General features: G+C 50.8%; 1 protein-coding gene and 1 long non-coding RNA gene across 3 annotated transcripts in view; both read right to left on the bottom strand.

The window, feature by feature from the left end:
- The window catches only part of OLFM2 (olfactomedin 2), a 61,392-nt gene that overhangs the window by 43,434 nt on the left and 178 nt on the right, over positions 1-17,780 (bottom strand). The window contains exon 1 of one of the 2 annotated variants that reach the window (XM_072787357.1): positions 868-1,076. The exons of the other annotated variant lie outside the window; for it this stretch is intronic. Within the exon in view, the coding sequence (XP_072643458.1) occupies positions 868-1,002 (135 nt within the window). The 5' untranslated portion in view covers positions 1,003-1,076. Of the gene's footprint in view, positions 1-867; positions 1,077-17,780 lie in introns of those variants that run through there. 2 annotated transcript variants of the gene reach the window in all.
- LOC140610862 (uncharacterized) lies at positions 3,864-16,121 on the bottom strand. Its single transcript, XR_012012328.1, has 3 exons — positions 15,724-16,121; positions 15,091-15,176; positions 3,864-4,182 (listed from the first exon to the last, which is right to left on the bottom strand). It is a non-coding gene; the product is annotated as an uncharacterized lncRNA (long non-coding RNA).

The following is a 17,780-nucleotide window of genomic DNA, read 5'->3' as shown; positions in this document are numbered from 1 at the left end:
CACCAGGAACACCATTACTGATCACCATTGAGTCTTCCCGCACCCCTCCTCCCCCCCAAAAAAAGCTCTGAGGCCACGGAAGCTGGAGGATGAAGGTGATAGAGGAGGATAGGATGGGATGAGGCAAGGGGCAATCCTGTATTTCTGGGGGCAGCGCCAGCCCTCGCCCCTGTCCCAGTCTTGAGACTCATCTGCCTCCTAGAGAGAGGGCGAGTTCTGGGAATAAATATTCAGCACATGGTGAAGCAGGTAACCGGGAAGGAGCTGCTGGGGCTGGAGGGGGGAGGGGGGGCGGGGTGGGTGCAGGAGAGAGAAAAAGACAAAAAGAGATACAAAGTCAGAGACAATGCAACAGAGATCGAGACAGAGACAGGGAGAGACAGAGAAGCAAACCAGAGGCGAAAGAATAGGCAGAGACAGAAAAAGACAGAGAGGGAGACGGGACGACTCAGAGATACATGGACAGTCCGCGATCCTTAAGGTGGAGACGCTCGGAGAGCCCGTGGCTCCCGGCTTCAGAGGCAAGGTCCGCCCGGGCCCCCCGAATCTACCCTGCGCTCCGCCCCACTCCGCCGGGCTCGGCTCCGTTGCGCAGCCCTTGCCGCCTGCGCGGGGAGCCGAGCGAGCCCAGCACATTGTTGCCCCTCGGACCCTGCTCACTAATAATGAGAAGCAGCAATAATCCGGAGAATAAAGGGCGCGGGGGGGGGGGTCGGGGTCCCGGGGCTCCCCCGCGTCCGGCCCCAGCCCGGGAGGGCGCCCCGCGGCCGGGCGCCCCGGGAGGCGAGGGGGGCGGGGGCCCCCGGGGGCTGCGGCGGCGCGGGCACCACGCCCCCCGGGAGCGCCCCCCGCGCGGCGGCCACTCACGATTTTCTCGGAGGCGCCCGCGCGGGACACGGTGCCGTTGAGCCCCACGAGCGAGGGCAGCGTCTGCGACATCCAGTTGGTGACCATGGCCATGGTGCTCAGCACGGCCCCGATCTTGAGCAGCGGCACCGACATCGCGCCCCCGCCTCATGCCCCGCGGCCGCCCGCCGCGTCCCTTCTCCGGCCCGCCGCCTGGCGCTCCGTCCCTCGCCGCCCAGCCGCCCCGGGGGCGCGAGCGCGAGCTGGGGGCCGGGCCGGGGCCGGCCGGGGGGCTCGCGGGCGCGGGCTGCGGCTCGGCGCGCCTGGCGGGCTCCGCTTATAAAGCGCCGGCTCGGCCCCCCACCCCCTCCCGCGCCTCCGCGCCGGGCACTTCCAGCCGCCGTGACGTCACGGCTCCGGCCCGGAGCCCGGCGGGGGCGGGGGGCGCCCAGACCGCCCCCCGCAGCCCCGCCGCCGCCGCGCGGGGACCCCCGACCCCCAGCGGGGCGCCCTGCGGCGGCCTTCCCCACCCGCCCCACCCCCACCGCCGCGGCATTCCCAGCCCCGCCCCCCAGCGGCGTTCCCGCCCCCCAGGCGCTCCCGGGCCACCCTCCGCGGGCAGCCCCTTTCGGAGCCCTGGGCGCTCCGCACCCCACGCCCCCCGGGCTCAGCCGCAGCCGCCGCACGCGCGCCGCCCGAAGCCGGCAGGTCCCCACCCTCTACCGCTAGGACCCCGACCCCGACCCCGACCCCGACCCCGCTCTCGAGCCCGGGGGCGCAGGCGTCGGGAGCCGCGGGGCCACCCTCGTGCGCGCCCCGCAGCCGGGGCACCCAGGGCCCCCGCGCCCCGGGGGAAGGGGCTTCCCCGGTTCCGCTCTGGGGCCCCCTCGGTGGTGTCGGGACCAGGGAAGCCCAGAGTGGCGGGTCCAGAGCCAGGAGACCGGCTGCTCGGATGACGGTGCGGCAGTGGTGGAGGGTGGGGGTGTCACCCGGCAGCGGGGGGACTTCCCAGGACACCGAGGGGCGCATCGTAACGCGGGGCGGCCGAGACGGAGGAGCCCAGCCTCTCGCAGACTAGTCCGGGCGGGTCTCCACTCACTACGCGAACTTGGGGTGGGGGCGGGGGGTCCGGCACTCGGGACCTGCCCCGGGGCCGCGGGACTCGGGGTCCGCCCCTCGCGCGGAGGGGGCCTGCGGAGGCGCCCACCCGCCCACGCCCCAGCGGGCCGCGGGGGCGGCGGGGCGGCGGGAGGAGCGCCCGGCGGGGTTAATTTCCTCTGTTTTCCCTGCACTCACGCCCCCTCCCGGCGTCCCCGCATCACCTCGCGCCGCCGCCCGGGCCGCCGCCGCCGTCGCCCGCAGCCCGCGGCCGCCGCCGTCTGGAGGCGGCGATGACTCAGGCCTTTCCCGGGCAGTGGCCGCGCGCCGAGGGTCGCGGGGGAGGGCGCCGAACGCCGCGGTGGGGGCTTGCGCTGCCCCTTCTCGGAGCCCAACACCCAGAGGCAGGTGCTGACCCTCTGTGACCCCCGACAAAGACGTCTCCGCCTCAGTTTCCTCATCTGCAATGTGGGTGGTTGTGAGGACCCGTGTACCTAGTATGTGTGAAGGGCTCGAGTGTCCGGAGGATCAAGTGAAAGATTTATTGAACATCTACTATGTGGAACATCTACCGTGGGCAACGCACCTTTAACAACAGATAAAAATGCCTGCCTTTGTGGGGCTGAACATTCTATGGGGCAAGACAGACAAGGTGGGGGGGGGTGGTAAAATACACAGGCTATGGGGAGGAAGGGGCATCCAGACTAAGGCCGAGAGTAAACTTTAGTCAGGATGGTTGGGCAGTGACATTTGGGCAGAGACCTGAAGAAGGTGAGGGAGGGAGGGAACCATTTGGATACATGAGGGAAGAGTTCCAGACAAAGGGAACAGCAAGTGCAAAGGCCCTGGGGCAAGAACATAAGTGTTCAAAGGACAGGCCAGTGTAGTTAGAGCAGAGTGAGCTGGGGGAGCGCCGGGGAGGAGGGGTGACGTGCTTGCAAAGTACTTTGCAGGGTGTCTGGGACATGCTAAGCATTTCATAAATAGTAGCTGCCATTGTTATTATTTGCGACTGATGATAAGCTTTAAAAAAAAAAAATGAGATGTGTCCTTGCCTCCTTGTACTACAGCTTGCATTTACAAGTGCTGAACACTTTGCAAATGTGCTGGCTGAGCACCAGCTGCAACCTCCCATGAAAAGGACAGCAACGTCCCTATTTGCAGGTGAGGAAACTGGGCTCAGAGAGGAGAGGGGACCAAGTCAAGGTGACCCAGCTGGTAAGTAGGGGCTCAGGATTTTAACCCAGGTCTGTCTGATTTCAGACTCCAAAATCACTGCACTCCAGGATCCCCGAGCTTAGAAAATTTGGAACCCTCTGATACTCTCTCACTCCCTCACCATTGGTTGCTGTGGGAAACTGCCCTCGCTCCTTCCAGTCAGGCTCCTCCAAGGAATGGTCTAGGCTCACACCTGCATTTGCTGTCTCTACTGCCTCACCACCCCCTGCCTCCTGAATGCTTCCAAACTCCTCTCACCAAAAGGCAGCAGTGATCTTCCAGTTTGCCTATCCCACAGCCTCACATGAGCCCTCATTAGTTATCTCATAGGTTAGTCTTCATGGATCATTTCCTCTTTTTCGAAAGTAATTTCTTTTTAGATTTCAGAGACAACGTATCATTTCCTAGCTCCGCTAGCACCTCTCTGGCTGCATCATCACTGTCTCCTGCCTTCTCCCTAAATGTCTATATCTCACCGGGTTTTGTCCTGGGTCGCTACTCGGCTCAACCTGTATACTGTTTCTGGATCATCACACCCACTCCCAAAGTTTTGGTTCTATCTGGCACATTCCCACCTTGGGACCTTTGTTGTTGCTGTGCATTGCTGTCCGCTCTACCCAGAACACTACTTTTTTTTTTTTTTAAGATTTATTAACTTATTTTGCGGGGGAGCCTGTGGGTGAGGGAAGGAGCAGAAGGAGAAAGAGAGAGATTACTTTTATTGGTCTATGGTTTGTCTCCTCCACTACACCTTCAATTTCACAAGGGCACCCACATGGCTGTATTTTTCACAGCTGAAACCCCAGGGCTTAGAATGGTACTTGCTACATAGTAGGTGCTCAAAAATTGTTGTTAGTTGACTGACAAAATGAGGCTGAGGCTCCCAAAGGTATGTCTGCAGCTCAGATCTCCAGCTGGAGTTCAGACCAGCCCATCTGCTTCTTGGACATTCCCACTTCTGTTTCACAGGACTAACAGCACATGACACCCACCAGAACAACTTCAGTCAGAAAGATGGTGCTAAAAAAAAAAAAAAGGAAAGAAAGATGGTGCTGGTGATGATGTGGAGAAATGGGAACCTATTGCTAGTGGGAATATAAAATGTTGCAACCACTTTGAGAAACAATTTAGCCATTTCTTAAAAAATTAAACAGGGGCATCTGGGTGGCTCAGTCCATGGAGCATCTGAGTTTTGGTTTCAGCTCAGGTTATGATCTCAGGGTCATGAGGTAAAAGTCCTACATCCAGCTCTGCACTCAGCATGAGTCAGCTTGAAATTCTTTACCCCTCCCTCCCCTGCCCGCTCTGCTCCCTACCCCTGTTCACACTCTCTCCCTAAAATTAATAAATAATAAATAAAATCTTTAAGAAGTCAAACGGAAACTTACCATAAGACCCAACAAACACCAAGAGATATAAGTGCATATGTCCATTCAAAGACTTGTATGTGAATATTCCTGCCACCATTTTCATCATGAATGAAACCATCCAAATGCCCATCAACTAGTGAATGGATAAATTGTGGTACATCCATACATGGGAATGTTATTCAGCAATAAAAAGGAACAAACTACAGATACAGGCTACAACATGGATGAACCTTGAGAATATTTTGCTAAGTGAAAGAAACCAGATACAAAAGGCCACATTTTGGAGTTCCTGGGTGGCTCGGTTGGTTAAGCATCTGCCTCCAGGTCAGATCATGATCCCAGGATCTGGGAACCCATGTGGGGCTCCATCCTCAGCGGGGAGTCAGCTTCTTTTCTCCCTCTGCCTTTCTCCCAGCTCATGCACACACTCTTTGTCTCTCAAATAAATAAAACCTTAAAAAAAAAAAAACCCACATTTTGTATGATTCCATCTACACAAAATGTCCAGAAAAGGCAAACCAACAGAGACAGAAATTAGATTAGTGATTGCCTGTAACTGGGGGTGGCTGTGGGTCTGGACTGCAAATTGGCATAAAGGATCTTCTGGGGGTGATGGAAATGTCCTAAAACTGGATTGGGGTGATGTTTGGCCAACTCTGCAAATTTACTAAAAAGTCACCGAATTGCACACTTAAACAGATAGATTTTATGGTGTGTAAATTATACCTCAATAAAACTGTTAAGCACGGCATTCTTAAATTTTGCCTTCAAGCCCCCTCCCTTGAGGTGCCCTGCAATTGCACTGATGTGAGAATGAGTCTTTAAATGTTGTGCCCCAGTTTCCTTGTTTGCCTCCCCCTGGTCTTGGCCCAGATATACCCTCAGAAACTACAGATTGTGCCTCCCTTACTCTTCCTTCTCCCATTCCATCCAAACTAGCACCAATGCCTGCTGATCTTTAAGATTTTTATTTATTATTTATTCATGAGGGACACAGAGAGAGAGATAGGCAGAGACATAAGCAGAAGCAAGCTCCCCGCAAGGAGCCTGATGTGGGAGTTGATCCCGGACCCCAGGAACATGTCCTGAGCTGAAGGCAGAGGCTCAACCACTGAGCCACCCACGCATCCCAATGCTCACTGATCTTGATGCAAAAATGCCTCCAGAAAGTATCCCTTCTTTAAATATATATATATATATTTATTTATTAATAAATATATATTTATTTATTTATTTTAGAGAAAGAATGGGGGAGAGGCAGAGGGAGAGAGAATGTCTTAAGCAGATTCTCTGCTGAGCATGGAGTCCAACTCAGGGATGGATTTCATGACCCTGAGATCACGACCTGAGCTGAAACCAAGAGCTGAAGACTTAACTGAGTGTGCCACCCAGGAGCCCTAATATTTATTTATGTAAGTAATCTCTACACCCAATGTGGGGCTTAAACTCAGGACCCTGAGATCAAGAGTCACATGCTCCTCCAACTGAGCCAGCGAGGAGCCCCAAGAAAGTATCCCTTCTTCTCCATCACCATCATCGCTCTTAGCATGGTGTTGGGGAGTGTCTTAGGCTGAGTATTTGTGTACCCCCCCCCAAACTCCTATGTTGAAACCTAATCCCCAGCGTGATGGTATTTGGAGATGAGGTCTGTGGGAGGTGATTAGGTCATGAGGGTGGCTCCACCCTCAGGAATTGATTAGTATCCTTATAAAGAGACCTCAGAGAGCTCCGTCTCCCTTCCACCATATAAGAACACAGGGAGAAAACACCCAACCTGCCAGCATTTTGATCATAGGCTTTTCAGCCTCCAGAACTGTGAGAAATACAATATCTGTTGTTTATGAGCCACTCAGTCAATGGTATTCTGTTAGAGCAACCTGAATGCTCCAGAATCAGGAGCCACGAAAAGAAATGTTTTTTTCCCTGACCTGAAAATTCTCCGGAGGGAAAAAGCTGACAACTGTCAGAAATAATAACCATGGTTGTTAAGGTTTACTGAATACTTATACACGCTAGGTATCATTTGCAGCAATGTACATGTAATAACTCACTTAAACCCTCAGACTATCACTGAGTAGCGGTAGATAGGATTACAATTCCCATCTTTAAAATGAGGAAACAGAGGCACGGAGATGCTAAATTTTCCAAAGGCCCTCAGGATACTGTCCTAGACAGTCAGGCTCCAGAGTCTACGTGGTGCTGGGTCAACTGGGCCTATATTCACAGGGGAAAGAATAAATGTTGATCCCTACCTCATATCCTATGCAAAAATCAATTCCAGATGGACTGTACATCTAATTGTGAAAAGTAAACAATAAATCTTTTAGAAGAAAATATAGAAGAACATCTTCAAAAAAAAAAAAGAAGAAGAACATCTTCATTACTCTGAGGGTAGGCAAAGATTTCTAAAACAGGACACTAACAAGCACTCACCTTAAAGGGGAAGAATATTATTTGAGCTACATTAAAATTAAGACATTCTATTGATCAAAGACTCCATTAAGAGAATGAAAAGACAAGCCACAGAATGGGAGAAGATATTTGCAATCCTTACGTCCAACAGAGAACTCATATCTTATTTAATCTATATAAGATATGTGTAGATAGATACAGATACAGATATAAAATCTGGATACACAGGCACACACATTCCTACAAATCAGTAAGAAAAAGGCAGGCAGCATAATAGCGCATTTCGCAAAAGGGAACACTGAGTGATCGATAAACAAGTGAAAAAGTATTTCATATCAATCATCAGGAAAGGTAAATTAAATCCAAAACATGCTACCACTACACACCCACCACACTATCTAAAGGGAAAAGGAAAGACAACACCAAGTGCTGGTGATGATGTGCAGCAGCTGGAATGCTCATACACTACAGGTGGAAGAGTACATGGAAAAATTGAAGAGTCTGGAACTTTGGAAGACTGGGAGTATCTCCTGAAGCTCAATTTATTCCTCTGCTACAACTCAGCAATTCTCCGAGGTATATATAGTTGAGTCTCATTATCTGCGGGTTCCACATTGGCAAACTCGCCTACTCACTACAATTTATTTGTAACCCCAAAATCAATACTCATGGGGCCTTTGTGGTCGTTTGTGGACGTGCACGCAGTGGCAGAAAAAAAATGGGGTCACCAACGCACAGACTCCCAACTGAAATCCAACATGACCATACTCTGCCTTCTTGTTTCAGCATGTTGGTGACTCCACTTTTTGCCACTGCGTGTATGTCCAAAAATGACCACAAAGGCCCCATGAGTATTGATTTTGGGGTTACAAATAAATTGTAGTGAGTAGGCGAGTTTGCCAATATGGAACCCGCAAATAATGAGACTCAACTGCATATACATACCTAGGAGGAGAATTATACACAACCATCTTTTTCATTGGCTTTTTAGTGCCAAGGTTTTCACATTTTCGTGTGCTTTTTTTAGTGATTTCACTATTTTAAGTGGCCCCCAAGCACAGTGCTAAGTGCTGTGTAAGTGTTTCTAAGTGCAAGCAGGCTGTGACATGTCTTTGGAGAAAATACATCTTGTCAATAGGCTTCGTTCAGGAGTGAGTTATAATGCTTTTGGCCATGAGTTTGATGCTAATCAATCAACAATGTATATTGAATAAGGTGTTTTTAAGCAGAAACATACATAAAACTAGGTGGCATGTTGTTTGGTCAATAAAACTGTGACCAGAGGCTTGCAGAAATCTAACCCTGTGATGATCCAATGCAATGAATCAGTATTTACCAGTCCCCAAAAGAAATGCCAACGAGCATTCGCTGAAGACAGTGTCAGAATATTTCTATCAGCGCTGTTTGTGCCAGCCACAAACTTCACCAACCCAAATGCCCAGAAACTGTAGAACAAATACATCATGGTATAACCACATAATGGAATGCCATAAAATGACGAAAACAGGCAACGAACACCAAGCAGTATTATGGTGGCATCTTACAAACATAATGTTAAGCAAAACAAGCTGGGCTGCAAAAACAACATACCTCATGACTTCATTAAATTACAAAGCTGGAAAAAAAAATTACAAAGCTGGCCAAACTCGGGAGCATTAGCTTAGCAGTAACTCTTGGGGGAGCAGGTGTAAACTAGAAGGCGTATGAGGGGGGCTTCTGGATTTTTGAAATTTTTGTTTTTGTTTTTGTTTTTACCTGGTGCTGGTAACACCATGTCACTTCGAGACAATTTATCAAGCTGCCCCTTTATGATCTGCATACTTCTCTCTCGATAGGCTTTATGTCGAGAAGAAAATTTACTCAAATATATGAATTCAGGTATAAGTTCCATCCCTGTTTGATGTGCAGCAAGTAAAAATGATAGGACTTTCTGGCAGAAAAGCTAAGAACCACAAACCAAAAAAGAAAACAAAAACAAAACACAAGCCAAGCAAAACTAAGTGTTCTTTGCCACGTGGCCTCTTTCATCCACACGTAAGAAAGGCATGAATTTGTGTTCGCACATACGCAGCTTTGCACGCCTCAGAACACAAACGGCGTTAATCTTCTAGCCTACGCCTGCTTTCAGCATTTTGCTTGGTGATAGCAAGTGTTTGGGAATGGTGTTGAAACACGTCTCGCTTTTGTCTCCCCAAAAGTCTCGGGGCCCCACACCCCTCTTGTCATCTCCACTTTCCTGCCTGGTTCAGAATTCCAGGAAGAGACTGGGAAGGAGATGGTTGTTTTTTTTTTGTTTTTTTTTTTTTTTTTTTTTGAGATGATTGTTTTTGTCAAGGACTTCAGACCCCAGACAATGAGAGGTACACTCCTTCCATTCCCCAAATGTTAGTGCTGCTAGGCCTCATGCCTTGTCAGTTCCTGTCGTGATTCTGGCTTTATGCCTTTAATCTCTGATTCCAGGGTCTTCCATGTTATAGCCAGAGGCTCTGGCCCTCACCCAGATCCAACCAGATCTCATTCCTGGCTTTAAAAACTTTTACTTAGGGGTTCTTGAGTGGCTCAGTGGATTAGGTGTCCAACTCTTGATTTCAGCTCAGGTCATGATCTCAGCGTGGTGGGATCAAGCCCTGCGTCCGTGCCCAGCGCAGAGCCTGTGTAAGCTTCTCTCTCCTTCTCCCTCTGCCCCTCCTCCCAGCCCATCCCTCTCACTCTCTCATCTTTTACTAAACAGAAAAACAAACAACCAGACTAAAAACCTGGACAAAACACTTGACAAGTCTCCGAAGAAGATATAGGAACAACAATAAACACGTGAAAAGAAGCCCAACATCACTAACTCTTCAGGAAATGCAAATCAAAACCACAGTGAGAGATCACATCACATGCACTGGGATGAGCTAAAGCCAAAAAGTCAAGTAGTAACATCAACGTTGGCGAGGATGTAGAGAAACTGGAGCCCCACTGTTGGTGGGAATGTAAAATGGTGTAGTATGGCGGCAATCCCACTTATGGGTGTACACCCGAGAGAGTCAGAAGTGAGGTCCCAAAGAGATATCCACACCTCCTGTTCACAGCGGCACCATTCACAATAGGCAAAAGGTGGAAGCAACCCAAATGTCTACTGAAGGATGGAGAAACAAAACGTCCATACAATGGAATCCTATTCAACCTTCAAGAGGAAGCAAATGCTAACACCTGCCACAACGTGGGATGAGCGTTGAGGACACGATGTGGAGTGAAATAAGCCAACCACAAAAAGACAAATACTGCATGATTCCACTCATAGGAGGCACCTAGAGTAGTCAAAATCAAAGACACAGAAAGCAGAAGGGGGTTCCCGGGGGCCGGAGAAGGGAATGAGGGGTTGTTTAATAGACAGAAGTTCAGGGAATCCCTGGGTGGCTCAGCACTTTAGTGCCTGCCTTCCGCGCAGGGCATGATCCTGGAGTCCCGGGATCAAGTCCCACATCAGGCTCCCTGCATGGAGCCTGCTTCTCCCTCTGCCTGTGTCTCTGCCTCTCTCTCTCTCTCAGTCTCTCATGAATAAATAAGTAAAATCTTAAAAAAAAATAGATAGAAGTTCAGTTTTGTAAGATGAACAGAGTTCTGGGGATGGATGTGGTTGCAGAACAATGTGAATGGAGTTAACACTAGAGAATCGTACGTTTAAAAATGGCTAAGATAGGGGATGCCCGGGTGGCTCAGTGGTAGAGCGTCTGCCTTCAGCTCAGGGCATGACCCTGGGGTCCTGGGATCGAGTTCCGCATCAGGCTCCCTGTGAGGAGCCTGCTTCTCCCTCTGCCTGTGTCTCTGCCTCTCTCTCTGTGTCTCTCATGAATAAATAAATAAAATCTTTAAAAAACTAAAAATAAAAATGGCTAAGATGGTGAATTTTGTTATGTGTATTTTGCCACATTAAAAAAAACAACAACAACTCTTCATTTAAACACACACAGAGGGATCCCTGGGTAGCGCAGCGGTTTGGCGCCTGCCTTTGGCCCAGGGCGCGATCCTGGAGATCCGGGATCGAATCCCACGTCGGGCTCCCGGTGCATGGAGCCTGCTTCTCCCTCTGCCTATGTCTCTGCCTCTCTCTCTCTCTCTCTCTCTCTCTCTCTGTGACTATCATAAATAAATAAAAATTAAAAATAAATAAATAAATAAATAAAAATAAACACACACAGAGGGGCAGCCTGGGTGGCTCAGTGGTTTAGTGCTGCCTTCAGCCCAGGGCGTGATCCCAGAGTCCCAGGATCAAGTCCTACGTCAGGCTCCTTGCATGGAGCCTGCTTCTCCCTCTGCCTGTGTCTCTGCCTCTCTGTGTGTCTCTTATGAATAAATGAATAAAATATTTTTAAAAATTATTTATTTATTTATTTATTTATGATAGGCACACAGTGAGAGAGAGAGAGAGGCAGAGACACAGGCAGAGGGAGAAGCAGGCTCCATGCACCGGGAGCCCGACGTGGGATTCGATCCTGGGTCTCCAGGATCGCGCCCTGGGCCAAAGGCAGGCGCTAAACCGCTGCACCACCCAGGGATCCCTGAATAAAGTATTTTTAAAAATTAAAAAAAAAAATAAACACACACAGACCCACACACCCTCACTTAGTCCTGAGAACTACTCCACGGTGGGTTGTGCCACACGCTTCCATGTGCCCAGTGGCTTGCTTGGTGTCTTTCATGTAGAAATGACTTGAGACGTTAGGAAAAGAAAGAATCTGGTTTATCATGTGCCTATCATGAGCCTCAAAGGTGAGGAGCTATTTGCCATTTCATTCAGTGGCTTCAACTGACTTTGCCTTTGGTTTCTTTCTTTTCACGCTGTGACTTCCTGTTGACTCATCTGCTAAACAGGGCTGAGATGCTAGCTGCCCAGGTGGCTAGAACTATGTGTAAAGTAAGAGTAAACAGGCACCGAGGGAGCCTCCAGGGGCTCCCAGAAGCAACGCAAATACGCTTCTGCACGTAGACTTCACAGACTCTACTCTGACTCCTCTCAGCTCTTCCTGATTTCTCCTTGGTGCGTGGCTGAGCTGGATAGATGAGGCTGTGAGATGCACCAGCCCTCCGCTGGGCAGGAAGACATATCGGTGTTCTCAGACAAGAGGTCTCAAAAAGTGGGAACAACTCTCTCGCTCTGTCACAACTCCTTTCTTCCTGCATAGCCAGACTCAGCTTCCGAGAAGTTAAATCTTCCACCCCACCCCTGAAGAGCTCACGTCGTCACCCAGACATTGTTGTCTGGCGTGAGGCTCAAAATACAGAAGACTCCCAATGAGAGCTTTCCAAATGAACACATGAGTGCAAGAATAAGTGAAAACAGCAACTTACTGCCTCCTGGGCACTGACGCTGAACTCTGGGGACAAAAGTCATTGCCCATCTCAGATGCCAGGCTCATGAGAAACCCATCCACAGGCACATGGTCAACCCATATGACAAACCGTGTACACATACCCACAAACATGATTATGGCACAAACGTGTCCCTGTGCCCAGCGTGGTCAATGCCAAGTCTGTGGTTCTAAAACATACACACACACATACACCCCCATCGATGCCACAGATGAACTCCTGTAGGCCCAGGGGTAGTGAGGCAAGTGATATGAGTCATTCAAGTGCAGGGTGAGTTCCTGTGTTTGTTTAAAATTTTGATATTTTGTATCACAGACTTTTTAAAGATTTTATTTACTTATTTAAGAGAGAGAGCAGAGAGGACAAGCAGGAATGGGGGAGGTGGGGGACAGAGGGAGAGGGAGATGCAGACTCCCACTGAGCACAGAGTCCGATGCAGGGCTCCCTCCCAGGACCCCAAGATCATGACCTGAGCCAAAGGCAGACGCTTAGCTGCTTAACCGACAGCACCACCCAGGCACCCCCGTAGCACAGATATTTTTGCATTCATTTTGATTTTTAAAAATATTACTTATTTTGATTTCTGACTTTTTTCTTTGGCATCCCCTTCAATTTTGCACCTGTGGCTAGTGACTCGGTTGCCCTACCCTGGCACAGACACGCCTTTGGTGTGCGCACCTTCACCAGAGCCACGGGGACACGCACAATCTCTGCACAAACCTCATTTTACCACTAGGTGTCACCCCAGCTCTTTCATCTGGAACCGGGGCTTGACATTCCACCCCCCCACCCCCCCTTCCCTAGGAAGAAAATGTCCAATTCATTTATCAGAGAGTCCTCAAGACTTCATTTTACTTCCCTCCACCTGGGACATTAACATTTTCTAAAGGAACCCAGGAGAACAGAGTGTTAACCCCAAATGGTGGTGCTCTGTAATGGTGGAATTTGAGGCACAAATGAAGAAGATGGATTGGGAAGCCTGGGTGGCTCAGAGATTGAGTGTCTGCCTTTGGCTCAGGTTGTGACCCTGGGGTCCTGGGATCGAGTCTCACATTGAGTGAGGAGCCCGCTTCTCCCTCTGCCTGTGTCTCTGCCCACCCCCCTCTATCTCTCATGAATAAATTAAATCATAAAAGAAAAAAAAAAGAAGACGATGGGTTTTCCTGATGCTTCTGATCCAAGAGCAGTGGTTGATTTGAAATGGGTAGGGGATGGCCCAAGGGGACAGTTGGTCCCTCACCGCCCTCCCCCTTTAGTACAAGAGTCCCACTGTTTGAGAAACAAAGAGACTCTGTGGGAGGAGGAGGGAGATTCAGCCATTCATTCAAGTTTTTATTTATTTATTTATTTATTTATTTATTTATTTATTTTATTTATTTATTTTTTTAGATTGTCTTTATTTGAGAGAGAGAGAGAATGGGGTGAGGGGCAGAGGGAGAAGCAGACTCCCCGCTGAGCAGGGAGAAAGATGCAGGGCTCTGTCCCAGGACCCCGGGATCATGACCTGAGCCAAAGGCAGAAGCTTAACTGACTGAGCCACCCAGGTTCCCCTCAAGTTTTGTTTTTAATGATAGTCACACAGTGAGAGAGAGAGAGAGAGAGAGGCAGAGACACAGGCAGAGGGAGAAGATGGCTCCATGCACCGGGAGCCCGACATGGGACTTGATCCCGGGTCTCCAGGATCGCGCCCTGGGCCAAAGGCAGGCGCTAAACCACTGCGCCACCCAGGGATCCCTCAAGTTTTTATTTTAACAGATGTCTGTTAAGAACCTACTGTGTGCCAGGCTCTGTGTGTGCCTATCCGGTAGGCACCAGAGATACAACAAAGCCCATTAGATACCGATGAGTTACCACTCTAGGGGGAGACAGACAATGAATGAATAAACAAATTGTGGAGAGGTACTGACAGGCTATGAAGAAAAATAATAGAATAAGAACTTAGAGAGTGGCTGTGGGGAGGTTATTTTAGATGGTTGGTCAAGGTGGGTCTCTTGGAGGAGGTGTCATTTAAATAAAAGGAGAGGAAGGGAACAGTGTGCCAGGAAGAGGGAATGGCAGTGCAAAGGCCCTGAGGTATGCAGTACAAACTGAACTCCTCCTCCTCTCGCATCCTGTGGGGACCCCAGGGAAGAGATGACTTCCAATCCAGAGAGTGGCTAAGCCAGATCTATAGCTAGATCTCAGGGAGGGCTTCTCAGTAGTCAGGAAGTGGGCATATTTCCCACAGGGAAAGCTACCTGGTAGTCTTCAAGGCACACACAGGCCAGACCCAGAACATCTGACACAGACCCTAGGTAGATGGATGGATGGATGGATGGATGGATGACTCCTCTGACCAGTGCCACTTCCTGTTCTCAGGGTCAAATCCAAACTCCTGTCTATAGCCCACAAGTTCCCACTTGGTCTGGCCCCTCCTGGCTTACCTGGCCTCATTTCTCCCCCAAACTCCCCTCCCCTCACTCCTCTCCAGACACACCAGCCTCCTTACTGCTCCTCAAATATACCAAGATGTTCTCACCTCGGGGCCTTTGCACTTGTTATTCCCTCTGCCTTGAACGCCCTTCCCCTGGATATTCAGAAGGCATCCTCTCTGACCTCCTTCAGGGGTCATCTCAAATACCACCTCCTTTGAGACAAAGTCTCTGACCGCACCTGTTAAAATAGCCACCCACACCACCACAATCACTCTTTAATCCCCTTTATCCTGTGTTTTTATTCTTCACACCACTTGCATTGTATTATATATTCATTTCGTTGTTGACACTGTATTATATATTTATTCAGTTCCTGCCTGTTTCTCCCGTCAGACGATCAGTTCCAGGAGGGCAGGGATTTGACAACTTGGTTCATGGCTATCATCCCAATGCTTAATCGCATCTGTTGATGGAAAGGACAAATGAAGGATTTCTAGCAGGGACCCCTGGTGGAGCCCAGGGCCCATCAGGGTCTGAGAAGGGGGCTCTGGGAAGAGACGGCGGGGGGTGGGGGTAGAGAGGGGACACGCACTCATTCTTCAGAGCCTTTCCTTCTCTGGGGCGCCAGGCTGGGTGGGCCGCTAGGGGCAGAGACCAGTTTGTGACGCTGCAGTACCCAGGGTGGCCGCCTGGAGGCACTGCAGCCAGTTGCAGGACCCCACCTGCCCCAACTGATTTACCCCAGTTTAACCCCGCCCCATCCAGCGTTTAGCCCCGCCTTCCGAACCCAGCTTAGCCCCGCCCCCAAGCAGTCCCGCTTGGCGCCGCCCCCACACGGCTCCGTCTCCATCCAGGGGTCTCTAAACTCAACCCCCAACAGCACCTTCCACTGCCTTCTCCTGCACCACCGGCCAATCGTGGCGACAGGTCAAAAAATCTAGAGTTCCCCAGGTTCTAGCAAGGGGGGAGGAGAATCCCGAGGTGGTGATTCCCAGGGAAACCAAATTTACCTTCACTCCCGGTCCATTTTTTGCCAGCATTCTCTCTACCTTAAGGCACTTTTGGTCTCTCTTCTCTCTGGCTGATAGATCAATCGAGCATCTACTGTGTGCGGTCTGATGCCAGGTACTGAGCACACTTCCCATCCCAGCCAGAATGTGGGGCCTTGGATGGGGAAACGAGAACGGAGGGATGGGACCCCACAACCTCTCCCTATGGCATGGAGGTCCTATTTAGAAGTGACCTCCAGGGCTCCCAACGCCCCTTGGGGTGCCTAGAAGGGTCTGATTCCTTTCTTCTCTGGACCGGGCAAGAGAAGGTGCCAGGACTGTTTTTCCTCTGAGCTAAAAAAAAACAAAAACAAAAACAAAAACAAAAACAAAAAACTCTTCTAGTTTCTACACAGGCACTGTCCACACCTGTGAAGTGGATTATTTAACAGGAAGGTAAACGTGTGTGGGTTTAGGAACTAGACTGCCTTGGGATCCCTGGGTGGCGCAGCGGTTTAGCGCCTGCCTTTGGCCCAGGGCGCGATCCTAGAGACCCGGGATCGAATCCCACATCAGGCTCCCGGTGCATGGAGCCTGCTTCTCCCTCTGTGTCTCTGCCTCTCTCTCTGTGACTATCATAAATAATTAAAAAAAAAAAAAAGGAACCTAGACTGCCTTTTGTTCAATCCCAGCTCTGCCACTCCTGAGCTATCTGAGCCTGACAAGCCACTTAACTTTTCCGTGCCTCAGTTTCTCTGTCTGTAAAATGAAGGTAACAAGAACGCCCACCAGTAGGTGCCAGCAGGGTTAAATGCCTTCTTTCATACCATGTGCTTGAAGCGGCGCCCAGCACATAATAAGCACTTAATAAATGTTAGCTGTATTATAATTATTATTTTAGATTCCAGCTTTCTCTCCGAGCTCCTACGGATCTGAGAACTTGAGGAGGCGCTGACGTCCAAGATGGAGGAGAAAAGAGGTTTCCCAACAGCTGAAGAAAACTGGGACACCCATTCCCATTTTGCAAGGCCCCCTAAGCCTGCCCAAGAGATGGGGCTACTAGGAGAAGGAAGACTTGTTTCTGTGAAAGCATGAATGGAGAGTACAAGGCACCAACACACACACACACACACACACACACACACACAGATGCATGGATGTACACGTTTGCACACACAGCTCCTGCTCTTCAACCCTCCCTCTTGGAGTGATTTGCTCAAAGGCACAGAATAGCACACGGCCACCCCAAACTCTCCCACAGCCACACACCTGGTCACACACATTGTGTGCAGCACCCGGGCAGATGGACAGAATCGTGGGGACACACACAGCTCTTTATGCACAGACTTCTACACCACCCAGCTTCAGTTGCCCAAATACCGCCAGGATTAACACAATCCTCGCTCGCTGTCACACCACCAGTCACACAGACACACAACTCCAGGTGGCAGGCTCACAAGCCTCGCACTGTCACATCAACCCTCCAGCCACAGCCTCCCACTGTCACACACGGACTCTGTCCCTCACGTACAGACACCCTCTCCCATCACATCCCAACTCAGGCACAGCCAAGCACACAAACTCTGTCACACCCAGCCGTGACACAGACACACACATTTACCCAGCACCCCTCCAGCACCTCACACACGTCCCCACCAGTCACTCACACGTGAGTCCCGCCCCCTTCCCCACACCGGGGGTGCAGGTGAGGAGAGAGGGGCTGCAGAATGGGGGCACCTCCTGCCAGAATGGGGGAGCGAAGGGTAAGCAACAGCCCAAGGCCCCCTGAAGTTGCCCCCAAAACCCCACTCAGCTTCGGGGAGATGGCAGGGGTGGGCTCCGGGTCACCGACAGCTTGAGAACCCCGAGGCTGGGGCTGGACTGTGCCCCCCAGCCATCTCAGCTCGAGGCTGGATGTGAAGCCCCCCCTTCCCTTCCCCAAAGCCGGGGTGGCCATCCCAGCCCCTCCCCCGCTGCGACCCCCGCCCCTCTCAGCCCCGGGGGGGGCTTGAGGAGCCCCCAATCGCGTTTCTGTAGGGACCCTCTAGGAGCCTCGCCCCTCCTGGAGCCCTTGGCGC

Source organism: Canis lupus, chromosome 19 (genome assembly GCF_048164855.1).
Source record: "Canis lupus baileyi chromosome 19, mCanLup2.hap1, whole genome shotgun sequence".
Classification (NCBI taxonomy): Eukaryota; Metazoa; Chordata; class Mammalia; order Carnivora; family Canidae; genus Canis; species Canis lupus.
This window is presented reverse-complemented; position numbering and strand designations above follow the sequence as displayed.